The sequence below is a fragment of the Urocitellus parryii genome, chromosome 4 (assembly GCF_045843805.1).
Source record: "Urocitellus parryii isolate mUroPar1 chromosome 4, mUroPar1.hap1, whole genome shotgun sequence".
NCBI classification, from domain to species: Eukaryota; Metazoa; Chordata; class Mammalia; order Rodentia; family Sciuridae; genus Urocitellus; species Urocitellus parryii.
The window spans coordinates 64,927,042-64,954,306 of NC_135534.1; the positions used below are offsets into that span (position 1 = coordinate 64,927,042).

The following is a 27,265-nucleotide window of genomic DNA, read 5'->3' on the forward strand; positions in this document are numbered from 1 at the left end:
TTTGATAGGGATTACATCAACTCTATAGGTCACTTTGGGTATGGACATCTTAAACATCCAGTGATTTTTTTTTTTTTTCTTTAACATGTTTTGTTATTATCTCGTGTTTCCTTTAAGATTTTCACATTGTGGTTAGTGCAGTATCCCAATTATTTATTCCCATTATATTTCACCTATTTCAGTAATGCAAAAAAGTAAAAAAAAAAAAGCAATAAAATAGAAACATTTATTTGTTTAGCTAATACTTGATTGTATACCAAGTGCCATCCACTTTCCAACTGTCAAGATAAAACATGTTGACATGTTTTCATATTTGTGTCATATTTCTCTTTTGAATTACTTCTGCAGGAACAGTATCTCATTATCATAAATCAAGATATGAGGAAAAATATACTTTACCAACAAAATCAACCTATTTTCAATTTTACCATCTGTTTTTTTCACCTAAGCACATTACTTTTTTCCAACAGTAATTCTAACCTAGATGACATGTAACAGTCCATTTCTTTCACTTAATACTGTAAAAATTTTTTTATCCTACAGTGTGGTGTTTGTGATTATTCTTTTGATGATATGTTCTTTTTCCAACTGAGTATAAGAAAAGTTTGATCTTGGCTTTACAATTTACCAGTTTGTGATCTTATAAGTTACCTGTATCATTAAAGCTAATAAAAATAGCTGGGCATGGTGGCATGTGTCTGTAGTCCTGCTACTCAAGAGGCTGAGGCAGGTGGATCATGTGAGCCTAGGAGTTTAGAGCCAACCTAGGTAACACAATAATACTTCATCTCTTTAAAAAAGAAAGAAAAGGGAAAAAAAACTAATAGAAGTAAAAAAGAAAACTTTGGATTATCTAAAAATGGAAATTTCAATAACCTGTGTAAGATTACCATAGGATTAAGTGTTTAATAAAATGCCTGGAATTCAGTAGGTCCTTAGTAAGTGCTAGTTTCCTTCCCTTTCCTTTTCTCAGGGTCCTAGTTTTTATCCTATTCCTCCAGGGGTGGCCCTCAGAGACTCAGGATTTGCTCTTATTCCTCCAGACCAAGAAAGACCATCCATATACCTGGAGAATTGAACTGGCAAAAACAGAAAAATACTGGGATGGCTGGTTTCGAGGCTTATCCAATCTCTTTCTTAGTTGTCCTATTCCTAAATTGCTGCTCTTGGCTGGTAAGTACATATATACGTGTGTGTGTGTGTGTGTGTGTGTGTGTGTGTGTGTGTGTGTGTGTGAACTTAGCTGCAGTAACAAAATATCATAGATTGGGTACACAACAGATAGGTATTTTTTTCAGTTTGAGAAGCTGAAAGTCTGACATCAGGGTACCAGTAAGATTGGACTCTGATAATGGTTCCCTTCCTGGTTTGCAGATCGTTGCCTTCTCTGTGTGTTTTATGTGGACCAGAGAAAGAAAAAACAAGCTCTCTGGTGTCTCTCCTTATAAGGACACTAATCCTTTTTTATCAGAGCCCCACACTTTTGGCCTCACTTAACCATGATTACTTCCTATAGGTCCTAGCTTCAAATACAGTTACATTAGAGGTTAGGGGCTCAACATGAATTTTGGGAAACAATTAAGTCCATAATAGTATATTGTCACCTGGGTATAACCTTTTTAAAACTATTAACCAAAGTTAATCTTCTGTGCCCTTTCTCCTCTCCATATCCCAATTCCTACACCTAACTAAGAATATGTATCTATTGGAATGTCCTGATTTGGGCCTGGCTTTTGTACCTGATTAAGATTTTTGTACCTGATTTTGTACCTGATTAGAGCTAGATACCGTGGTGTAAGGATAGCCTGACTGTTTATGAGAATCAAAACAGTAAAACCTTGTTTCCAGAATCCACTTTAAATGAGCAAAATGATTGTAGGGAAATCTCAAACCTGGAAAGTTTTATCTGGTAAAACTATACCATCTTGAATTTAGGATCAGCATTAATGTGAATTAAGAATGTCATGTTTACAACTTTTTCACAATTTTACTTAATATTGGAAAAGCAAAACCTGTTTCACGGGGTCTTTTCTGGAAAGCTACTTTTATTGATTCTCTTGTTTTGTTCTAGGTGTTGATAGATTGGATAAAGATCTGACCATTGGCCAGATGCAGGGTAAGTTATCCACAAATTATGCCCTTGGTCTCATTTTCTGAGGGCAGAGAAATAGGTAGTCATGTGGAAATTGATATTCTAAGATGATGAGGTACAATGGAAAGAACAGGAACTTTAGAGTAAGACCTACCTTTGACTTTTACCTCTACTTCCAACCCACCATATGATTATGGGGCAAGTGTTTCTCTTTTCTGAGCAATATTCCTCCCTCCTCTCCCCCCTACCTCTCTTTTTCATCTAAAAATGAGGATTATAAAACTATGTTTCAGAATTATAAGAATTAAAATGAGACCATGTGTTTGAAAATAATAAAGTACTACATAGGTAAGTAAAATGTGGACAGAGATATTCTATTTACTGATCAATGCTTTTATTATTTTTAAATTTTTTTAGGAAGGGAAATATCCAAGATAATCCAGATACCAAAAGATCTAAAATCTATTTAGAAGATAGCATGGTGAGGTGGTAAAAGCAGATGCTCCAAAGCTGAGAGAAATGGGTTTTGAATATTGGTTTTACCTGGAGCAAGTTACTTGACTTGTCTCAGCTTTGGTTTTTTAATGAGTGAAGTGACAAAATTGATGGCAGTCTCAAAAGGATTGTGAAGTATAATAAGTAGGAAAGTGACAGATTGAGCATTGTGCACAGATACAAGTGTGTTAGCCATATGGCATTGGAGACAGCAGGACCAATTTTGTAGAGTTTCTTCCTTTAATATGGGTAAAAGACCTGGTGAAAGTGAAGTCAAAAGACATTACTTCTGGGGTGATGGGAAGAAGAGGTGCCAACTCCTAAACTACATGGATTCACACTTAAGCAGATTCTGTTCTTAACTTTTCTTTTTAGTGTTACTAGTTTTGTGACCTGAGTGAATTGCCAACTTCTTTAATCCTGAGTTTCTCTATCTATAAAATGGAGATAATAATATATCTTAATACTTACTTATAAGATTGAAGTAAGAAAATGTGGGAGAAGTAAGATTCTACTTATGATACTTTTCATTGTGTCTAGCAAACATAGTATATGTAATTTCTCATTAGATGCCCTCCTGTTTCTTCAGTATGGACTATCCAAGGCCACCTTCTCTTTAAGGAAAGTATCCCATGAGTAGAGAGTAAATGGCTAGGTTGAAGGATGTTCCATAGAACAAAGGAAAGTGGCTAAGTCTGCATAGATCCTAAGCTACAGCTTTCCCAGCACTGTGTTCAAACCAGTCAAATGTGTTATAGAATTCTAGAAATCTACCACTTATTCATGGTGCAACTTGAATCAATGAAAATATTCCCATTTCATAAAATAATTATGGGAATAATTGTGAGGATTAGTCATGAACATGTTAATTTATGTGTACCCAACCCAGTGTTATTAGTATATATGAGTTCTTCCTAGTTACTTATTTCCTTTTCTCCCAAAGAGGAATGAAAAATATATCCATAGTTATCAGAGGCTGACCTCATAGAAATGGTGTTGGGTCTAGTCATTGTTCAGAGATTCATTCATTTATCCACGATTTAAGCACCTACTCAGTGCCCCACTCCTGTGTTGGTATATAGAGCAGGTAATAATACTAGCTCCTGTTCTTGTGGAAATGACATGCCCTTGGGGAGGCAAGCACCAGTGGCATATAATATATAACAAAGAGGGGCACCCACTGCTGACTGTTTAGATCCAAATGCATTAATAGTAGTACCTTAAAAGATTGAAAGGAGAGGCAGCTTGGCTGGAGCCCCAGAGGCAGCTTACTGCAGGAGGAGGGTCCTAAGCAGGGCTTTACCGAATAGAATAGTTTCAATTCATCCACTAATAAAGCAGCATTATGCCGAAGTCTGGCTGGGCACAAAATAACCGAGCCGCCACAAAGCCTTGTAGGTTCAAACAGCAACTCTCCCCACCCCCCAACTCTCACCGGCACTCTACACACAATTCCTGGGAACACACTCCCTCCACAGGGCCAATTCTCCGGGAACCCTGCTAGAACTCAATGGGAACTCCAAAGTAGCAGGATCCGTCCTAATCCCAGAGCCGCCCTATCCCCCCCCAGCAGAGTGACCTTTTAACCATTCCCTGACTAAACTGTGGCTTTCAACAGCGTTAGACAAGACACTTCATCCATCATGACCTCAGTTTCATGATCTCAAAACAGAATGTCAGTGTTTATCCTGTGTAGTTTTATAGGATAGATTTGAGAATCTATTTTAAAAGTTGATAGAATAACAAAGAAAAAAAATGGGTGGAACATGTTGAAAACTTTTTGAAACACTGTGTAACTACGGTGAGAAGCACAAAATGAGGACCAGGACTGCCAGAGCTTATTATTTTGTAAATGAAAAGCTGAGCCACTGAGTCTGTTCATTATACCTGTGGGTGCCTTTGGTCTTGGTCACTTATCCTTTATCTCCTTAGGGACCTTCTTTATCAATGGTCTCTATTCTTTCTCTCTCCCTCCTTCAATTTTGTCGGAGTTGGGATCAAATCCAGGGCCTCATACATACAAGGCAAACAATCTACCTTGAGTCCATCCCCAGCCATCTGTTCATTCTTTAATAGTTCCACATTAGTTGTGATCTTAGTGTTTCAAAGGACAATGTTAAGAAAGTACTTAGTTCAGTGCCTGACACAAAAATACTCAAACAGTAACTTTTGTAATAGTAAACATAAAAATTCTTAAATGGTCTACAAAATCCTTAATGTGGTAACTGCTTACCTCCAGAACCAAGCTTCCTGTTATTTCCAGGAATAAATACCACTTCAAGTTTTCCCTCCCTTGTGAAGGCTGTTCTTTCTGTACAGGAGCCTTCCCATTGGACTGTGAAGCCCCTTTCCCATGCTCTCACTGCCCCAAGTGCCTGTTTTCATCATAGCAACTACATATGCTGCATTTAAATATTGATTTTTGTGTTTTACTCCTCTATTAGACTATAAATCCTGTGAGGAAAGGATCTTTTTCCTGTGAGTCTTGCCCAAAGTAAATGTACATTAAATAGGTATAAAAGGGAAAATAATTGACCAGAGGTTACAATTACAGGTTTTTATATCATTATCAAAGACTTGGTCATTGGGTCTAAGGTTTTAGGGGGAAAGGTGCTATGTTCCTGGAATGGCCTGTGAAACTGCAGAGGGAGTAAGGAGAGGATAAGTCCCTTTGCCTGGCTTTGTTTTTTTCTCCAGGGAAGTTCCAGATGCAGGTCCTACCCCAGTGTGGCCACGCAGTCCATGAGGATGCACCTGACAAGGTGGGTCTGGTACTGAAAGACGTAAAAGGACAAAGTGTGATAGTAACTTTGGGTATCACAGAAGACAGGACAAGCCTCTTGAGTCTCAGCCTGCATTACCCGCGGCAGCTGCTGTGGGTGGGGCCTGGGTATGCACCAGCTCCCCAAACCTCTCCCTGGCAGATGCTTATGATCTGGGCTTTGTGGGTCTGAGCTGAGGAGCCGCTGCCACCCTGCTATTTTATACAAGGGCCCTTAGTTAAGATCTCAAGTTCTCCTTCTCCGTATACCTAAAAGCCAAATGGAAGAAGGGATTGTTGGAGTAGAAACTACATCCTAAACTCCAGTCACAATTAGGAATTAATGTGGGCTTCTCCTTTGGGAAAAAGGTGCTTGTAACTCTGAAAAGCTGCATGTAACAAGAAGCTCTCATTCTTCCTGAACTCTCTGGAGCCATCCCTGGCAAGGATGGTGCAGAGGAGTCTCCCACCCTGGGTTCTTTTGCTCTTAAGCTGCCCAGATTGATGGGACTGATGTGAGGACACCACCAAGCCTGACCAACCAACAGATGCTCACAGGACTCCCAAGGCTAGCAACATTACTCACCTTCATATGACCTGGAATCTCTCTTCCTTTTTCAGGTAGCTGAAGCTGTTGCTACTTTCCTGATCCGGCACAGGTTTGCAGAGCCCATTGGTGGATTCCAGTGGTAAGGATATACAAGGGTTTATGAGCCCTGCGGTGCTGGCCAACCCAATACACAAGCATTTGCAGGGTTATCAATACTCTGCTTTACCTCTGTTTTGTTTGGGTCACCATGCCCCTCCTTCCTCCTCCTCAACAAAGGGCACTGCATGTGTCTTTCTACAGAGCCACGTGGGTTGTTGACATGCCATGGCCCAATGAGCTGTTGCTGAGACTGAAGTTGAGTCACACCTTGTCTCCCACCCCTCACTGTAGTGTGCATTTCTTCTTGAAGCACTCCTTCTTTGAGGAGTCTGGGATGGGAATTGGTCCTTATCTGGAGAAATTCTCTGTGTCTTCTCCTGCCCTACTACTGAGCAGAGCTGGGAAGGCCATTGGGGGAGTTTGAGCAGGATTTTCAGCCTCAGCATGATTGACAACTGGGGGTAGGCAATTCTTTGGCATAGGGGGCTCTCCTCTACATTGAAGGATGTAGCAGCATCCCTGCCTTTACTTGCCAAGTGGCATTAGTACTTCCTGTACACAGTTCTGACAATCAAAAATGCCTGCAGGTATTACAATATCTTTTAACGGAGGCAAAAGTGAGAAAACCACTGGTCCAGAGGAAAAAAGGAGACCAGGCCTCTCATCCCAGGAAGTCCTTCATTGGGAGACACAATTAAACTCCATTGAGGAGGAGAGGCATGTTGACCTACACCAGTGGTTCAGGCCACTTCATGGACCTTCTAGTCTGTGCTGCAAAGGCCCTTAGTTCTGAGAGATCCAGTCAGCTTGATGAGTTATTCCTGCCATTGGAAAGCATCTTGTTGTATTATTATTAGTAGTAGTGGTGGTAGTACTGGGGATTAGATTGAACCCAGGGGTACATTGTCACTGGGCTGCATCCTCAGTCTTTTTGTTTTGTTTTATTTTATGACAGGGTCTTGCTAAGTTACTGAGGCTGGCCTTGAACTCTATCCTCCTGCCTTAGCCTTCCTAGTTGCTAGGATTACAGGTGTGCCTGGAAAGCTTGGAAAGCTTCTTCTTTTGATGAGGGTTCAGAGGAACTTGCTCCTTACCCTCAGAAAACTTGAAGAAATATTTTCTGCCTTAGACAACTCTGAACACCATGGCCTGGGAAATGATAGTGACAGGCAGAGAACGTATCAGAGATGATGACAGGATGCTGTCACAAAAGTGACAGTCTTAGGCCATTCCACACATCTAGCAACTGATCATTGATGGATCCCAGGAATCAACAATAAATGCTTCATTTCTCTTAATGAATAGTTTTTGGGGACCCGTGGTCAAATGAGCAGTACAATGAGTGCAGACCCTGTGTCTAGCCCTGAGTGAGGCCCTGAGAAAATGGGACAGATATGCAAGGGCTTTGGTGGTGGTCATAGGGAGGGAGACAGGTAAGTATAGGAGAAACTATTGGTAGTTACATTTGTTTCCCTTCTCTTTTTACTCTTGACAGTGTGTTTCCTGGCTGTTAGTGACCTGCTTTCCACCCCTCCCTCAACATTGAGCTCTGTTGTAAATACATCGCACCAGAGGCCACTGTGATGCCGCTGTCTCCTCCTCACCATCCTGCCCGGCCATGTGACACCGGCTCCCTATAGACGGGCATCCCCAGATGTACAAACCCTTTTGTGTATTCCTGCCAAAAGCATTGTTTTCCAGGGCCCTTGTTCAACATTGGCCTGCCCAGTCCAGGGTCCCCAGCTTTTACCCCTTCCCTGTATAGGGGTAGCCTCTGCCTGTTCTCCCTGCCTTGCCTTTGGAGAATACCTATTCCTGGCATCATGCAATGCACCTGGGCCTAGATGTCTCTTCAGGCTCAGGGACCTCCATTCTCTGTGATTATTCTTGGCATGGTCCTGCCCTACCTCATGGGATGGACAATGCACAGGGTGGTCCTTATTTTTCCCCTAATACCAGTCAGGTACCTTTTTATCCCAGTCTTACTCTTCTGGTTCAGAAGACCCAGAGAAGCCAGGATTCCAGCCTTAGGTACAGGGAGGGGTGGTGGATAGGTAGCAAGCATCACAAGAAACCAGCCTGAAAATCAGGTACAGCCAGTCCAAGCACATGGCCTCCCATCTGGGTGAGCCCACTGTCCCACTCCCACATGTCTGGGCACCTGCCCTGGGCTGAGGCCAGGCTGCTCCAGGGGCCTCGAGCCCTCACCTGACAATGAGCAACCCAGGTTAAATACAGCCCATGCACAAAGCCATAGGCTAAAACCTGTGGAATTGTTTTTAATAATTGAATTTAACCATTTTCATAGTTGGTTCTGGAGGTGTGCAGAATGCCCACTTGCCTCTTCTAGGCCCACAGCTTCTCGTTGCCATTTGTGGTTTCCAAGTCACTCTACATAGAAACATTACAACCTAGCATCCCCAGTCTTTGCCCTCGTCCAGCTGCCTCATCCCCAGCACCGCAGCCTCCCCCTGCTGCCCAGGCACGCCATTTCCAAGGGCAGGGAGAGGCAGTCTCCTAAAGCCCATCTTTTCTGTGACTGTCTAGGTGATGTGTAGCCCCCTCCGCCTTTCACCCAACAACTTCCTATCCCTGTCCTGCTGCAGGTCCAGAATCTGGGACCTACTTTGTTTGTTATTTATGACCTTGTTTAAAGGAAATAAATATCTCCCAACCTTTATGCATCTCTGTGGAGTTATCCTTATTTCTGCTAATCTGGGGGAAGAGGTACAGTTCATTGAATTTAGTTGTTACAGAAATCCAAAAACCACTTTTCCTGTAGCCTATGAGTATTTGTGCTCTTCTTGCTCCCCAGATCAAAATACCTAGTGGGGTGGACAGAGCCAGTCTCTACTATAGCCAAGGGAACCTGGATTCCAGTCCCATTTCTTTTACTGGCACAGAACAGTATAGTCTGCCTACATAGCCTCAGTCATTCATGGCTTCACTTTTGCCAATATCCAAACTTAAGCACAACCTAGATGTCTCCTGAATTCTCCTTAGATGCCTTAGGTCTCTTCCAGAAGACCAAGAGCATCTTCATATTCACCACTTCTAACACTGTCCTCATCTTCTTTCTCAAATTTGCCTTCTGTCTTTCCTAACACAGTAAGAGATAGCTACAATCAAGTCTTCAGTGGTCCAGACCCCCTACACTGTTCTCTCACACCCATATCCAGTCTGCCATCACATCTGTCTACTCCCTCTTCTCTGTCCCTCTTTTCCATTTCACAGACACTCCCTAGCCTAGGCCTCATCAACTATGAATCAGGTCACCAGTAGGCTTGCCAGTTTCCTGCCATAGCCCCTCCCTCCTTTGGTCATCCTCCACATGCTATTGGAGTCATCTTTCTAGTAGGCTTCAAGCCAGCTGCCTAAATGAGAACCCACGGCCTGCCTACTACTAGCTGTGCTGTAGTTTCCTTGTCTAGAAAATGAAGATAAATAGCACTTGGCATACAGGGTCTTAGCGGCTATATGCGTTAATAATAGGTTAACTGAAGAAAATAAAATATATTAACTGGTTCTCTCAGTAATAGAACATGGTAGGCAATATTATGTGACACCTTTATTATACTTAGAACTGTCTTTACTCAAGAGTGGCCCATGAGCCACAAGCACCAGTTCACCTGGAGTCTTATAGGTTTTGTTCCCACCTGCCGCAGTCTGACTGGGCACAATTCAGGAGCCACTTGTCAAAAGAAACAAACTTTATTTTTAAAACTACAAACGCCAAACAAAACAGCTCCTCAGGAAAAACCCTCAGAGCCCAACTGCCACCACTGGCTTCCAGAAGCCTCTCCCCCCACAAACCACACCACCTCCCACAATCCTCCTGCTCTTGAGGCCGATTGGCTGGGTCACGTGGGCGGAGCCAAAGAAGTCCCCCAATGAGCAGTTCCGTAGTCTGAAGGGCAGGGAAACAGCCCAATGAACATGACTGCAGAGGAGCCAATCAGCTAGATGTTGCTGGGGTCACTGTGAGCCAATCATCAGCTGGCAGCTTGAAGGGCAGGGAAACAGCCCAATGAACATCGCCGCAGAGGAGCCAATCAGCTAGATGTTGCTGGGGCCACTGTGAGCCAATCATCAGCCGGCAGCTGGGAGTTTGCTGGCAGCTGGAAGTTTTCTGGGGCCCCTTTGGCCGTGGCTCTCAACATCTCCCCCTCTCTGTTTAAACAACAAGCATGTGGCTTAGGGACCGTGCCTGCCTTAGGTTGTCCAATACTACATATGGTCCTTACCCGTCTTCGGATGAGCTGACCTCAGGGCGTCAGCCTCCTGTCTTAGGTTGGTACCATTGTAATTGGATCTTACCCGTCATTGACTACCGGTCCAGTATACAGCCACACCTGTGGAGAGCCACCAGCGGGGGGGTGAGGTTCTTTGCCTCACCTCTGTTGGCCCCCAAATAGCTGAACGATCATGACAAGCAGAAGAGAGGAAGATATACCAAGCCAATTGACAGCTCTTGTTGGAAAAATTGTACCACCGATGACATCATCAGCAAAAATACTCCAACACTACCACAAGTCGCTGCACCAACAGATAGTTCACAATGCATACAAGTGAGTTAAGCGGTTCAGTGATGGCTATTGCAGAGACTGTAGATTAGTTTTATCTTTGTCTTCACCGGCACAGGGATGAAGATAGGAATTCTGGCAATAATGGCTAAAGAAAAAATTATATAACATTCTAGAAGGTATTAAAAGAAAACAATTTTCTTAACAATTTACATTGTCTTCACTGGCACTGGGATGAAGATAGAAATTCTGGCAATAATAGCTAAAGAAAACATTGTGTAACATTCCAGAAGGCACTAAAAGAAAACAATTTTCTTAACAATTTACATTGTCTTCACTGGCACTGGGATGAAGATAGAATTTTGACAATAATGGTTAATATTAATAATTGTGTAACATTCTAGAAGGCACTAAAAGAAAACAATTTTCTTAACAATTTACATTATCTTGAAAAGAATTATTAAATATAATGAAAAGGATAGGTGAAAGTAAACAAACAGATCTGTTAGCCTTTTTTTGTTTACATATTAAAACAATTCTTAACAGTTATTTACCCAATTTAAATTAAACCATTTAAATCACGTGAATAAAAAAAAAAATTTTTGGATCCATTTTTTTTTTTTTTTTTTATGAGCGCTCATCATATATGATATATGGACATATGTACATTCAAACACAAAACACAAGTGTGCACACATAATATAATACATACAACACATAACATAATGGTAAAGGCCTTATAACTTTTTACAGGTGAAATCTCCATTGCAATGTTTAAAAACTCTATAGTAAAAAAAATATATAGAACTGATCAGCAAAACATTAACCTAGGTCTATATGAGCTCAAAAAACAAAATAGAATAAAATAGATATTGAAAAAAGCATCCTGGTTCTGTTGCAGATGTAAGGATAGCCAAATTGGAGTTTTGGATATCAGCTGTTATGGATTTGAGCCAAATCATCTTCTTTTTGGTCTGTAGAAATTGCTTTAGTTAATCTCTCTGGAATCCAAATCGGCTGCTGTTCTCCCTGTGGAAACACAAAAACAGGCCCCCGACTCCAGACAATCACTGGGTCAGGACTTTAGTTAATCTCTCCGGAATCCAAATCGGCTGCTGTTCTTCCTGTGGAAACACACAAACAGACCCCCGACTCCAGACAATTACTGGGTCAGGACCTTTCCACTGTCCTGTTAGAATATCTTTCCAAAGTACCTTGGGCTTATGTACATTTTTTGGACACATATGCCTTTCTGCAGCACTAAGTCCTGATGAATCCAAATTTAAAAAGTTTAGAGTAAAAAGGGTTATTTTAAGTTTATCTTTGGGGAATATATACCCCTTCCCAATTCCGTCTTTTTGCTTTAATAAGTACATTTTAATAGTTTGATGAGCTCTTTCAACTATGCCTTGTCCCTGTGGATTGTATGGGATTCCTGTTATATGAGTAATGCCAAATGATGAACAAAATTGTTTAAAAGAAGTAGACGTATAACCAGGGGCATTATCTGTTTTTAACTGTTTTGGAATGCCCACAGTGGCAAAATTTTGTAAGCAATGAGCTATAACATCTTTAGTTTTTTCTCCGGCATGAAGGGAGCCCATCAAAAATCCAGAAGAAGTATCAACTGTAACATGCAAATATTTTAATTTTCCAAATTCTGGCAAGTGTGTGACGTCCATCTGCCAAATATGGTTAGGTATCAATCCTCTAGGATTGACTCCAAGATTAACTTGTGGTAAAAAGGTCACACAATTTTGACATTGTTTTATTATTTGTCTAGCTTGTTCCTTAGTTATTTTAAAACGCTTTTGTAAAGTATTAGCATTGACATGGAACCTTTTATGAAAATTTATAGCTTCTTCTAGTATAGAGAAAATATGAATGTCATGTGTAGTTTTATCTGCTAAATCATTGCCCAAACTAAGGGCTCCAGGCAATCCTGTATGTGCCCTGATATGTCCTATAAAGAATGGATCTTTTCTGTCCCAGATTAAACTTTGTATAGTGGAAAACAAAGAGAAAACAGTAGAAGAAGGGGAAATCCTACCAGCATCTTCAAGGGATACTATAGCATTAACTATATACTGACTATCAGAAAATAAATTAAATACAGAATCTTTAAACATCACAAAAGTTTGTAATACTGCATTAAGCTCTACCTTTTGAGCTGATTGTTTGGGTACTAAAAATGTAAAAGTTTGATCAGGGGTAACTATTGCTGCTGTACCATTATTTGATCCATCAGTGAATATATTTGGAGCATTCATGATAGGTGTTTTTCTTGTCATTTTTGGAAAAATTACAGGATGCAATGACCAAAAAGACAATAAAGGATTAGATGGTAAGTGGTTATCAAATGAAACATTAGATTTGCACATGATTATTGCCCAAGTATTTAACTCATTAGCTAATTCATCAATTTGATTCATAGTATATGGAGTAATAATTTTATTAGGAGAAATTCCAAACACTGCCTTTGCTGTTTTTATTCCTTTGAGTATTAATTGTCCTACAGCCTCAGGATACCTAGTAAGAATATTGTTAGGAGAATAAGATAAATGTATCCATAATAATGGACCTTCTTGCCAAAATACTCCTGTAGGAATATTTTTGTTGATAGTACAATAAATAATAAAGGCAAACTTATATCAATTCTATCCAAATGCATATTTTCCATATATGTTTCAATGATTTTTAATGCCTTTCTTGCTTCAGGCGTCAACATTCGGGGTGAATTTGGATCTGATGGACCTTTTAGGATATCAAATAAAGGTCCCAATTCTCCTGTTGGAATACCTAGATAAGGCCTTATCCAATTTATGTCTCCTAATAACTTTTGAAAGTCATTAAGTGATTTGAGTTGATCTACTCGTATTTGAATTTTTGGTGGACGGACCATGGTTGAGGATAATAGAACTCCCAAATAATTAATTGGAAAATTTAATTGTACTTTATCTATTGCTATCTCTAGATTATAATTTTTTAATAAGTTTGTAAGTGTGGCATAACATTCTAGCAATGTGTTTTTAGCTTTGTGTGCTAATAATATGTCATCCATATAGTGAAATATTTGTAGCTCAGGATTTTGATTTCTAAGTGGCTGGATTACTTTGTTAACATAAATTTGACACATAGTTGGGCTGTTAGCCATCCCTTGAGGGAGTACTTTCCATTCATATCTCTGATCAGGACCTTCATGATTCAGTGCAGGGATAGTAAATGCAAAACGTGGACTATCCTCAGGATGAATTGGAATTGAAAAAAAACAATCTTTAATATCTATAACTAAAACATACCAAGTTTTTGGCAAAGCAGACAACTGAGGAATCCCCGATTGAGCAGGTCCCATAATGACCATTTCATTATTAATGGCTCTTAAATCTTGCAATAATCTCCATTTACTAGATTTCTTTTTGATGACAAAAATGGGAGTATTATGGGGAGATACAGAAGGTTGTATATGTCCTTCCACTAATTGTTGTTTGACCAGATCATGGGCTACTTGTATCTTTTCTTTAGTCAAGGGCCACTGAGGGACCCATACTGGTCTTTCTGATTTCCAGGTAATTTTTATTGTCTCAGTGGCCCTTTGTGAAAATCCAACCCATGTCTGTCTGTTCCTTGATTTATTTGTATTGGTGCTGCTATACCTTGTTCTTGTTTTTCTAATCTTTTTCCTTTCCTAAAACCTTGTCTAGCCATAATAGTGGGTGCATTTTGATTGATATTATTTGTTAATGTCAAACCTAATTGATCTAAGACATCTCGTCCCCATAAATTTACAGGAAGATGATCCAATACATATGGCTGTATAGTTCCTTCACATCCTTCAGGATCCTTCCAATCTAATACCATTGCACTTTTATTGGGATTATTCGCCACTCCTAGGCCTCGAAGCGTTTGAGTGGCTTGTTGTAATGGCCAATGTTTTGGCCATTCTTGACGAGAGATAATGCTAAGGTCTGCACCTGTATCCAGTAGCCCATTAAATTCATGTCCTTGAATATTTAGTTTTAGCATGGGGCGAGAATCTAAATTTAAAGAAAGCATAGCCCAATCTACACCTGTGAAGCCTAATCCCTTGGAACCTCTTTCTACAACATGACTGGAAAATTTATCATGTAGGCTTGGTATTATTAGTAATTGTGCTATTCTATCTCCTGGTGAAATTACTGATATACCCTTTGGAGAACTGGCTATAATTTTTATTTCACCTTCATAATCGGGATCAATTACCCCAGGACTTATCAAAAGTCCTTTTAGAGTAGAAGAGCTGCGTCCCAATAATAAGCCTACTGTTCCTTTGGGAAGAGGTCCTTTCACCCCTGTGGGAATGATTTGAACTCCCATCTCTGGAGTTAGTACTGATTTGACGGAGGCGCAGATGTCCAACCCTGCGCTCCCTCTAGTCTGTCTGATGAGGGATCTGATGCCCTGGGCACTACCCTGATGGGGTTGCTGGGGTTGCTGGGTTCCTCCAGAGCTCCGTATATTTGTGGTTTGGGGCCCCGGAGCATTGGGGCCCCCTGTCCGTTTTTTGGCAACGGAGCCCGATGCCTTTGTCCACGATATTGTGGATAAAAACCTTGTCCTTGTTCGTTTTTTGATAATGGAGTACCCTCTATGGTGGTTTGAGAACGGCATTCATTAGCCCAATGTCTCCCTCTACGGCATCGTGGGCAAATACCCGGTATTCTATTCCTTTGATACCTAGTATTGTTAAACCCTCCTCCTATGGGGCAATTCCTTTTAAAATGTCCTGCTTGTTGACAATTGTAGCATGTTCTTAGCCCGGCATCTAAAGCCTGTTTTACTGCAGCTGCCACAATTTGCCCTTGTTCATTAATGTCTCTGGCATCTAAAGCCTGTTTTACTGCAGCTGCCACAATTTGCCCTTGTTCATTAATGTCTCTGGCATCTAAAGCCTGTTTTACTGCAGCTGCCATGACTTGCTCTTGTTCATTAATGTCTCTACACAATTTAATATATTTGTTTAAATCTTCCTGTTTCCATGGTCTAATGATATCTCTGCACCAACGATTCGCTTGGTCATAAGCCAGTCTGACTGGGCACAATTCAGGAGCCACTTGTCAAAAGAAACAAACTTTATTTTTAAAACTACAAACGCCAAACAAAACAGCTCCTCAGGAAAAACCCTCAGAGCCCAACTGCCACCACTGGCTTCCAGAAGCCTCTCCCCCCACAAACCACACCACCTCCCACAATCCTCCTGCTCTTGAGGCCGATTGGCTGGGTCACGTGGGCGGAGCCAAAGAAGTCCCCCAATGAGCAGTTCCGTAGTCTGAAGGGCAGGGAAACAGCCCAATGAACATGACTGCAGAGGAGCCAATCAGCTAGATGTTGCTGGGGTCACTGTGAGCCAATCATCAGCTGGCAGCTTGAAGGGCAGGGAAACAGCCCAATGAACATCGCCGCAGAGGAGCCAATCAGCTAGATGTTGCTGGGGCCACTGTGAGCCAATCATCAGCCGGCAGCTGGGAGTTTGCTGGCAGCTGGAAGTTTTCTGGGGCCCCTTTGGCTGTGGCTCTCAACACCCACCCAGATCTATTGAGTCAGAACTTATGTGTTTTAACAGGTACATTAATGTCAAAGAAGTTCTGGTTTAGATGTTCACTAAATATTTCTGAATAAATCATGAGCTCCCTAGCAGAGGAGAGAAAGGCCTGCCTTCTTTGTGATCTGATTTCTCCCATCCATCCTGTGACGTGCCTCTGCTGGGCTATTGCCCCTTGTCCACAGGGGGGCAGCATGATCACTTGTATGGCTTTCAGGAACACTGGCTTTTGTTCACCAGGCAAGTCAAAATAATTACTAAATTTGAGCATCATCTCATTTACTTGACACAACTTAATCCTCAGAGTATCCCTATGAGATAGGTGCTATTTATGTTCCTTTTACAAGTAGGGAGACAGGTCCAAATTCACCCAGCCCAGAAGTGACAGTGTCAGAATTCAAAGGTAGTTTTCACAACACCCTTTCTCCTGAATGATAGAAGGGACAGAAGTCCCTAGACAGAAGTCCTATCAGCCCAGATACCTTACTTAAAAGAGGAGAAGGAGTGTGACCAGGGAAATGAGGCCTCTGTAGGCTTAGTGAATAGGGGCAGAGGCTGAATGGGATATTTGTTGAGCTTGTCAGGTACTTTGCTAAGCGCTTACATCTCCATTCATGGTTATGAAGGTGTCCATCAAGCATAGGCATCACCATCCCTAATTCAAAGGCAAGAAAATAAACTCAGAGGTGTGAAATGTCTTGCCCACAGCCACAACTAGGGTGGCAGCATCTTTTGTCTTCTGACTCCAAGTCTACTGAGCATTCACTATACCCCAGTGGAGAGGACCATTTGTTCACTTACCATATCTTTCATGAAGACTGACTATGTGCTGGCCTTAACTGTGCCCTTACAGAGCATATAGATCAGCACATGTGGACTCAGAAAGGGAATCGGGGGTCCTGAATGAAGGATCACCACAGAGCCAGAAGAAGAATGTTTGGATCCAACCAAAATCATTCTGTCACTAAAGTTCCAAGGGGAACTCCTTCCAAAAAAAGGAAGATAGGCATGTTTTGGAGGCAGACGCTTCTAATGCGGGAAGAGGATAATCTTGAGATTGAGAAGACTCAAAGACATAAGGGGACAACCATTAAAAAAAAAAAATTTTAAAAAAAGACATAAGGGGAGCAGGCATGGCTTCTTGGTACTATATTCTTAAGATACTCTCCTGAGGACTTATTTGTTCTTTTAGTAAACCCAAGCCGTGATTCTGTGTCTAATGGCCAGTGGAACATTGGAGACAAAAAGTTGAGGCCTTTAAAATGAATTTACAGTCTAGTGAGGCAATTTAGAAATAGTAACCACATTGAATAAAGTTTATAGGGGAGCAACTAAGCTCTTCTGGAAACAGGCCTGGGACCATTCCACAGAAAAAGTGGCATTTGAATTGAAACTTGAAACATCACAAGGTGGAGGTGGAGAAGAGGCAGTCCATTTCAGATAGAGGGAACAGCATAGATGAGCCGGGAAACTTGAAAGTCAGTCTTAAAACTGGTAGGAAGATTACTACAGCTGGGAGATGAGCCAGGAGAGGATGTAGGAGTCAGGGCATAAAGACCTTGAGTGGGGAGTTTTCAGAAGTTACACACTAAGCAGGGATGTCACAGGATCAGATTTTTCTCTTTTTTTAAGGAAAGTTATCATGGTAATCTGTGTAGATGGATTGGTGGGTGCCAGACTAGAGGCTGGGAGATCAATAAACAGCAGTCATAGCACTATGTCCAGGTAAAAAGTTCAAACTGGGAAAAGGGCTATAGGGATGAGAGAAAGGGTCAGTCTGAATATTTTGGAGGTGAAATGAATAAAATCTCTTGGATTTGGAGACAGGGAGCAGTAACTGTTGAGTTAGATTCAGGGCCCTATCATCAGAACTGGGATTAGGGGGCTAAAAGGTCAAGACTTAAGAAGAGGGACTATAAGAGCAGCAGAGGAGGACTGGGGTTGTGGCTCAGTGGTGGAATGCTCGCCTAGCACATGCGAAGCCTTAGGTTCAATCCTCAGCACCACATAAAAATAAATAAATAAATAAAGGTATTGTGTCCAACTACAACTAAAAAATACTAAAAAAAAAAAAAAAAAAAAAAAAAAGCAGCAGAGGAAGCAAAGGGCAGTCAGATTCTTCCCTGCAGTAAGTGTTTGGTTTACAACCTCAGAACCAGCTAGCCACCCACTCAGCTGCCAGAGTCAACTCATTTTCACTCTTGAGTCCATGACTTAGCAAGTTACATAAACTCAAGAGGTGCCCTTATTCCTCGAACTGGCTTCCTCTCCCAAAAGTTTGCTAGAAAACCCTAGCTCATAGCCAGGCAGAACCTTGGAACCTGAGACTGGCCAAGTTGCCTCTCAGTTATCTGGGTAGTTACTGAGTGTTGGGGGAGAGTTTTTCTGATGATAAGTGATGCATTCACGTATTGATAACTGAAAAAGCATAAGCTTAGACCCATATTCACAGCCTATGCCATTTATGAAGCAGACCTTCACCCTCTTTGAGACCTCACACTTCCTCTGTGAGGGGGAAGGCCAGGCAGAAGGAAGTGCCATCTTACAGATGAAGAAATGGCAGTTCTAAGGAAAGCCATTGCCCAAGCCACAGAGCACAATCTGGGCTGTAGCTCAGGCCACAACCCCAGACTTTTGTATACATTATCAGTCCCAAGACACAACAGAAAGAGATGAGGGTGTAGCAGGTGTGTGGAGACATGCTTCCAGGTCAGTGCAGCCTCTTTCTTACTAGCCAGGTGAACTTTGGCACATCACTTCTTTCAGAAATTCCTCATCCAAACACTGGGGTGATAATACCTAAACTCAAAGTGTTTGGAAGTTTAAATGTATAAAGGACATTTAAGTGTATGAAGGACAGTAGGCATGTGCTTCCCCTTGAAGTTAAGGTGAAAAGCAGTAAATTCCTGGATCTAAGACAATTTGCCCTCCATCCACATGGGCTGTCCTGGACAATGCAAAAATTAGAGGTACACAATGACATACCACTTCATACTTACAAAGATGCCTTAGTAAGTGTGATAACTGAAAAAGCATAAGCTTTTTTTTTTAGGGGATTATTCATCCTGAATGGAAAGAGGGTAAACCAAGGCAAAAGCCACTATATTCAAGGTCCCTTGGATTTCTCCCTCTCCTTCCACTGGGTGGGGTTCTATTCAGTTGGTTCAGCTTGGTGTGCACTTGGGTGGGGCCTGAGCGTTGCTTCGTACTGGAAATCCTCCTCTGGCTCAGCAATGACCTTCTCTAATTTAAAAATTTTTATGGTAAAGTATAATACTTATCATTTTAACCTTTTACAATTCAGTGACATGTAATTAACATTTGCAATGCCGTGGTACTACATATCACCACCATCTATACACAAAACTTTTTTTTATCATCCCCAACAGAAACAATGTACCCATTAAACAATAACTCCATCTTCCCTTCTCCCCCAGTTCCTAAGAACCTCCATTCTACTTTCTATCTCTGTGAGTTTGCCTATTCTAGGTACCTAGTATAAATGTAATCACATAGTATACATCCTACATCTGGCTTATTTTACTAAGCATAATATTTTCAAGGTCCACCCATGTTGCAGCATTTATCAAAACTTCATTCCTTTTTGCAACTGAGTAATATTCTATTGTGTGCATGTACCAAACTTTGTTTATCTGCTCATCTGTTGATGGATTGCTTCCACCTTTTGGCTATTGTGAATAATGTTGCTTTGACCGTTCGTGTACAGATACCTGTTCGAGTGATCGCTTCCAATCTTACAGATATATACCTGGAGGTAGAACCCTGGGTTATATGTTATAGTTCTATATTTAATGTGTATTTCTGTATTTGATGTTTTTGAGGAGCTGTCAAACTGGTTTCCACGGTGCCCGCACATTTCCACCAGCAAGGTGCAGTGGTTCCAGTTTCTCCAAACCTCACCAACACTTATTACTTTCCATTTTAAAAATGATAGGCATCTTAGTAAGTGTGAAGTGGTATGTCATTGTGTACCTCTAATTTTTACATTCTCCAAGACAGCCCATGTGGATGGAGGGCAAATGGCGCCACCCCAATCAGAGCATCCACAGAGCACTTTAGAGTCAGGCACATGGACCAATACTGCAGCCCAGGCACTAGGGCTTCCCTGTCCCATAATTAAAAGAGACAGGGCTGGAGCAGCTAGAAAGGGAAGAAGGGCCTCTCTAGCTCCAGGCACCAAAGGGTTCACCAGGCTTGGAGGCTCATGTAGAATTGATTGAGCAAAGCCAGCAGGACCTTGTTCCTTCCAGCAAAGCCAGAGGCATTTCCTATTCCCTGTTTTATTGCAGGAATCAAAACCAGATATTCTAGAATCCCAGAACCTGAGAAGCATTATAGGAGTTTTGAGGCTTGGTGGTGCCCCCTAGCAATCCACATATAATTTTAAAATATATATTTTTTATACCAGGGATTGAATCTCAGGAATGCTCAACCACTAAGTCACATTCCCAACCCCCCTTTTTATATACCTTTATTTTATTTTTATGTGATGCTGAGGCTCAAACCCTGTGCCTCCCACAAGTGCTGTACCACTGAACTACAACCCCAGCCCCTCCATATGTAATTTTTAAGACATGATTTGACCTAAGTTTTTATTTGAAAAATAGGGGGGAAATCTGTCTTCCAAAACCAAATTATAAGCTGGGTACAGTGAAGCACACCTGAAATCCGAGTTACTCAGAAGGCTGAGACAGGAGGATCGAAAGTTGGAGGCCAGCATCAACAACTTAGCAGTCCCTATCTCAAAATAAAAAGTGTTGGGGATATTATAGTTCAGTGGTAAAGTGCCCCTGGGTTCCATCCCCATTATCAAAACAAACAAAAAAATTACAGAACATAAATTTAGGTAAGATCTTCTCTCTTGAGGTTATGTATCTGAATTTCCAGGACTAAAGAATAAAAAATTTGTTTCGTGGTGCTAGGAATGGAACCTAGAGCCTGTGCATGTGAGATGAGCACTCTACTGCTGAGCTACTCCATGCCCTCAGACTAAAGAAAATTTTAGGTTTATCCTAGAAAAAAAAGATATGGATTTCTTAAGAGTCAGAGAACTGTTTATCGCAGAACTCATTACACACCAGTGAGTTAGGGCCCCAAACTCCCACACCATCACACACACACACACACACACACACACACACACACACACACACATACACACCTCTTTTTTCTTCAAGGTCCCAACCAAATGTTGCATGAGCCCCATCACATGAAAGATCAGGTCCCTCATGACTTTTGTAGCATTTTGTTTCTCTTTTCACTTGTGGTTCACTAGCATGGTCACTGTTTTCACTATATAAGTCCATGTTTTTCACAAGTATTTCACTTGTATTTTCATTGAGGGTTTTCTCCTCTGGGAGCTCAAAGACAGAGACTGATCAGTCATCCCAGCATCTCCAGCCCCACAAAGGACCTGGTGCAGAGGTAACATCAGTCATGCTTAGTTGAATGAGTGACAGACCACACACTATCTGTCCCATTAAAACCCCATCGAGGATTGGTACCACTGTTTGTCACTGTGCTCCTGGTGCTTTCCAAAGCACCTAGGGAGCCATGGAAAGAGCAAGGGTCTCTGAACCAGAAAATCTGGCTTCTAGCCTTGGCTCTGACCCTGACACACTGAGATATGGGCAAGTCACTTCACCTTCCTGGGCCAGAGGAAGTAACTCTGCCCTCAGTCCCTATTAGATGGTAAGTGGATGAACAGCCCCGGGGGGTATGATCTTATAGTTGTGCTCCATCTGAAAATGTGGTGAATTCTAAGCAAGGTAGAGATGCAGTTGTCTATGGGGAGCCATCTAAGCCATGCCCTTAAGCCCATGGCCAAAAAGACACCACCTAGCTATCGCGATGCTTAAATCTACCCTTAGCACCTCGTTCCTTTGAGATAATTTTTTATTTCTCCAGGTTTCTTATTTCAAATGCAAATACTTCCCTTGCAAGGACAGAGAAACTTTTTGTCACTCAAACCTTGGTGGAAACAGAGGGATTCTGTGCAAGAAATAAACATAAAGAGAGATGGACAGAAAGGAAATAAACCGGCTTTTATTCCAAAGGGGGAGAAAACTGTGAGAATTTCAAGGTGAGGAAGAGAAAAAAGTCCAGAGAGAAAGATCCTGGAGACAGCTGGTGGCGGAGACCTGCCTGGCTCCAGATGCTGTCTCTGCTCCCAGCTGTGTGAGCCCAGGAAATCTTACCTTTGAGCCTCACTTTCCTCTTTTGCCAAAAAGCTGACAATTGTTGAGAATAAGATATGGGACATTAAATAGCTTGCAGAGTGGGCACAAATGTTTGTTTCCTCCCCCTAACTCTTAGCTGATTCCATAATTCAGCTGTGTACACAGCAACCTGCAGGCAAATGTCCCTCCCCCCCCACACACACACACCCTACATACAGGCTTCTTTGGCTTCTTCAGCTTGAGCAGCCAAGGTCCCCAAACAGGGGACTCTTTGAGACATTCCATGAAAGGGCAGTTTGTGCTGCTCCTGGCATTGCTGGACAGGAGTTCCCCAGGATCAACACCCTCTCACTTCCTCCTCCAGGACAGCTCTCCCTGCTCCCGCCTTCCAGTGGCATACATTCACTCTCCAGTGTCTTCCTGGGCTCCAACATGGAAACCCTCTTGACCCTCTCTGGCCTCACCATCCTTAGGCTGAGCACCACGCTGCTTCCCACTTGATTGTACCCACTTATCTCTTGTTACATTCAGAGTGTGCTAGGTAGCTGCCTGAAGGGCAGCGATCTGGGCACCTCCTCTCTTAGACTCTCGTGAAGCAGCTAACATGGGGCTGTTCATCCAGTGGCCGCTCGCTTGACATCTGCAGAACTGAAATGATTCATATGACGGGGCTCGTGGCCAGCAGGCATCAGAGGCACAATGGATAGACCTTTTCAACCAGGGAAAGTGTTGGAAAACATCTCTACAATTGTTGGCTTTGAGAAATATTACTGCCAACAGGAGCAAAGCACCAACAGCCAAAGGAACACCATCCAGACAGTGGAGGGCTGGTTAAGCTCCTTGGTGTCAGAGAAATCTGGATTGGAATCCTTCCTCTGCCACCTTATAGCCATGAGGCAAGTTAGACTTTCTCTGCCTCAGTTTCTCTCATCTATAAAACAGGTATAACAGTACTTATTATAAAGAATAAAGGGGATGAGTGCATCTAAGTTCTTAGCAAAGTGCCCAGGTTAAACAATATAGGATTACTAAGGATAATAACAATCATTAATATCAAGAATATTACCTGCAGTGAGGCTTACAAGTGATATATATTCAAGGTCAGGAACTTGTGTTGGACAAGGCTGTTAGAAAACTGCTGGAAACTCAGTGTAAAAAGATAAAGAAAATTATAAACAAGCAATCCTCAAATTGATCCTATTATGAATGATCTACCTACCCACTTAGTGCTACTGGGACCTCACATCTGCACAGCACTTCCTAGCAGGACTAGTCAGACTTTGGGGGCATGGAGACTGGCGAAAATATAAAAGAATGAGGCAGTTCTACTCTGGCTGTGGTGTGGTAGAGGGACATGGCTTTGAAAGTGTTATGGTTTAGATATGAAGTATCCTCAGAAAAGCTTGTGTTGAAAGCATGATAAACAATGAAGCAAGGTTGAGAGGTGGAGATTTAGGGAAAAAACTGAAAGATTAGAGCTGTCATCTCATCAGTGGATTTATCCACTTGATGGATCAGTATTTTGAATGAACTACTGAGTGATAACTGTAGCAGACAGGGCACTGGCCAGGGAAGTCATGCTCTGGGGGTGCAGCCTTGGATGGTATCAGCCTCTGGCCTCGTCCTCTCTTTGCTTTCCAACTGCCCTGAGCTGAGTGGCTTTTCTCCACCATGTTCTGCTGTGACTGACTGTGGACTGAGACCTCTGAAACTGTGAGCCCCAAATAAACTTTTCCTTCTCTAAATTGTTCTTGTCAAGCATTTTGGTCACAGCAAAAAGCTGACTAACACAGAAAGCATCCAGTGGAAAGGGCACTGGTGAGGGTCACAGATGGCCAGATGTCTAGCCAAAGCTCTGCTACATCCCCCCAGCAAGTCACTGACCACGAATCTTTCTTTCCATAGCACTTGCTCTGCTTTCCTCCCCAGGGAAGTGGGGTTCAAGAGGAGTGGAAAAGTGGTCAAAGTAAGGTATTAATATTCAGAGCTTTAGGGACAGGCACTTCCCCTAATGCAGGTCCAGTCCTGTTACTCCTTCCTGGCCACTATGGAGCCTCTCATCTTCAAGACTTGTGCATGGCCCTCCTTCCCATGAAGACTCATAGTGCCCTCAGATCATGTCTGTCTACTCATGGCTACAAGGTCTTGTGATGAATTGAGGGTCTGTCTCTGTTTCTGAGACCCCTGAATCTCTCTATGGTTGCTTGCCTCGCACATGCTTCTGCCATTGTGATACCATCCACCATGAGGCCTTTACCAGAGCTGGACTGAGGCCATTGTCATGCCCTTGAACCTCCAACACCAGGAGTTAAATAAACCTCTTTATAAAGAAAAGTTCCCAGCCTCTCATATTTTGTTAGAGTAACAGAAAAGTCTAACACAGCAAACTACCCTAAATCACCATGATCTCCTTGCTCTCATTACTACAATCAGTAGTAATTCATTTCTTCTTGCATGCCATATTTTCATATTGTGTTCAAATGGTGATTAATTCCTGCTGGTATTGTTCCCAGGGATTCTGTCCTGTGCCTCTCTATATACCCACAACACCGGCTGAGCCCCACACATCCTCCTGGAAAATGTTCAGTAAGTAGTTGTTGCTTAATTTGCAGTTAGGTGTTCCTGGGTCTCAGTCAGCTGGTTTAGGTGTTTGATAATCCTCATATCTCAGACTTGGTTAAAAGCACATATATTAAAGGCACAAGGTTTGGGGCCAGACTGTAGGACTTTAAAAAGTTCTTAACTCTAACTCTACCTCCTTGTCTATAAAACAGGGATGAAAAACATATCAAATCTCCAGAGTTAGGATGAGCATTAAACATGGAATGCATGAGGCCCTTAAAATAGTGCCATCTCAATAGACTCACTGGTTGCTCCATTGCTATATTGGGTCAGATCGACAATGTAATTCTGAGAAGTTCTGGTTCTGTGGAGAAAGGAAGCAGTACCCCGCCCCACCAAAGCTTTCTGTCTCAGGACTACTTCTGTCTCTGGAGCTGGAGGAGGCAGGTAGAGTGGGTGACAGTAGCTTTCTAGAATACTGGCACAATCAGCATAAATACAGGCAATGTGACAGATACTCATAGAGGCTCAAAGGAAGCTGGACATCAGGACATCAGAGCCCTAACTTTGGGGGGCTTCACAGCTCTGGGAAGCTGAGATCCTAGGGGCTTGGCGAGGGGAGGGGGCAGAGGCAACATGGAGACTAACCACCTGGTCCTTCACCTTGTGGCTCCTCTGTAAGCAAGACACACCCACATCCCTGGGGAGGAACCCAAACCAAGTGATCTTTCAGTGCAAGCTCTCAAATAGCACCTTCACCATCACTGCGGCCACAGCCCACACTAGTCCCTCTGCTGGGAAAGACTTCTCTTCAGACCCCGCCTGTAGAAATTCCACCTCCACAGTGCTGTTCAAAGGATGCCTTTGCAAAACTGCTGAATGCCTACTTAGTTTGAACCAGACCTTCTGAGGACTCCAAGAGGAACAGAGCACAGTCTAGTGGGAGCAGCCTGGCAAATAAACAAACATTGAAATTCAGTGAGATGGGGGCTATAACAGAGACACTGACAAAGTATAGGGGCCATAAAACATTTGCCCTGCAAGGAGGGAAACTGACCATAATTAAACAAACAAAGTAACTTCAATACTGATACATGGTGGGAAGAAAATAAAATCAGGTAATATGGCACAAAGAGGCTAGAAGGGAGGGTAGTCAGGGGGGGCCCCCTGAGGGAACATCAGGCCAAGAGCGGAATGAGCAGAGCTGGGCTGTGGGGAACAGCAGAGGCAGCAAAAGCAAAGGCCTGAGAAGGTAGCAAAGGTGGCCCTGAGCACAGTGGCTCCAAGGGACAGGAAGAATGTCAGCGCAGGGAATGCTGAGAGGAGAATATGACAAAATGGTACACTCTGCTGTTTCACTCATCTTTTGAATATAAGAAGATCGGTAGTTGGGAAGAATGATTTGTAAACATTTTAATGTTTACATTAAAATTTTTTAATGTATTAAAAAATCATCACATAAAAGTTGCTTTCTACTTTAAAAAAAAAAAATCACCAAATGATGTACTTTTGCATGGGGTGCACATCCGAGTCAGACACACTCCCTGCTCAGGCTACAGCAGAAGTCAGTGGGGAGAAGGACAAAAGTCTTAGGGGTCGGACTGACTGCTCCTGCAGGCGTCCTCACTGCCACTTCTGGGTCCCCGTGGTCAGAGTGGCAAAAACTCCGAAAGCTCAAACCCTAGAGACTGTTGGTAAGTTCTATTTCTAACACAGAGTGAGTTCTAGAAGCTTCTCTCCCAGGCCTCCATGTCCTTATTTGTACTGTCCATTCTCCTATGACTCTTGTGGCTGGACCAGAAATAAATTTAACTTCTCAGGGGTCCCCGGTGAAGGCTCCATTTTCAAGGAATGGGCAAATGCTGACAAGCCTCTTTCAGGAGGCTGCTCTCCCCTCGGTTCTCCTTCTCCAGTTTTTGGCTCCTGGACACGAGACTCCGCAAGACTCCGCAGCTGCTCTGACAAATCTTCAGTCTTCCGGGTTGGAGCCGCAGGGTCTGCGGAATTCCTGTCCATACTCGTGTATCCACTTGTTGGCCACTGGAGACAGCGGGAAGGAAGAGGCCAGCTGAGCAGGGCAGCCATGGGCTGAGCGGGCGGGGAGGGGCGGATGCACAAGCACCTCCAAAAACCCTCCGGCCCACCCAGTCCCAGCTCACACTGGGTTTCACGCTGTTTCTTCTAGCAGAGAAGAATAGCAGAGGACAGTGTTCACCTAAAGTCCAAGAGATCCTGCCTACTGGAAAGTGATTTTCAAGTGTGTGAGCACTGAAGTCACTCACCTTTCATTATAAAATCCCACCTCCCCCCAAAAGCCACTCCTGAGTAATGACAGAAGTGTGGTGGCTTCTTTGGCAGTGTCCATGTCAGCATGAAAGCCTTCTTCCACCTCTTTTCAGAGCTCG

General features: G+C 42.6%; 2 protein-coding genes across 2 annotated transcripts in view; one reads left to right on the top strand and one right to left on the bottom strand.

The window, feature by feature from the left end:
- The window catches only part of Ppme1 (protein phosphatase methylesterase 1), a 63,048-nt gene extending 54,382 nt beyond the window's left edge, over window positions 1-8,666 (top strand). Inside the window, exons 10-14 of the mRNA XM_026379518.2 lie at window positions 1,044-1,173; window positions 2,072-2,116; window positions 5,285-5,349; window positions 5,970-6,037; window positions 7,493-8,666. Of these exons, the coding sequence (XP_026235303.2) occupies window positions 1,044-1,173; window positions 2,072-2,116; window positions 5,285-5,349; window positions 5,970-6,037; window positions 7,493-7,511 (327 nt within the window). The 3' untranslated portion in view covers window positions 7,512-8,666. The remainder of the gene's footprint in view (window positions 1-1,043; window positions 1,174-2,071; window positions 2,117-5,284; window positions 5,350-5,969; window positions 6,038-7,492) is intronic.
- An 18,163-nt stretch (window positions 8,667-26,829) lies between these two features.
- The window catches only part of P4ha3 (prolyl 4-hydroxylase subunit alpha 3), a 32,200-nt gene continuing 31,764 nt past the window's right edge, over window positions 26,830-27,265 (bottom strand). Inside the window, exon 13 of the mRNA XM_026379519.2 lies at window positions 26,830-26,900. Coding sequence (XP_026235304.2) covers window positions 26,830-26,900 — 71 coding nt within the window. The remainder of the gene's footprint in view (window positions 26,901-27,265) is intronic.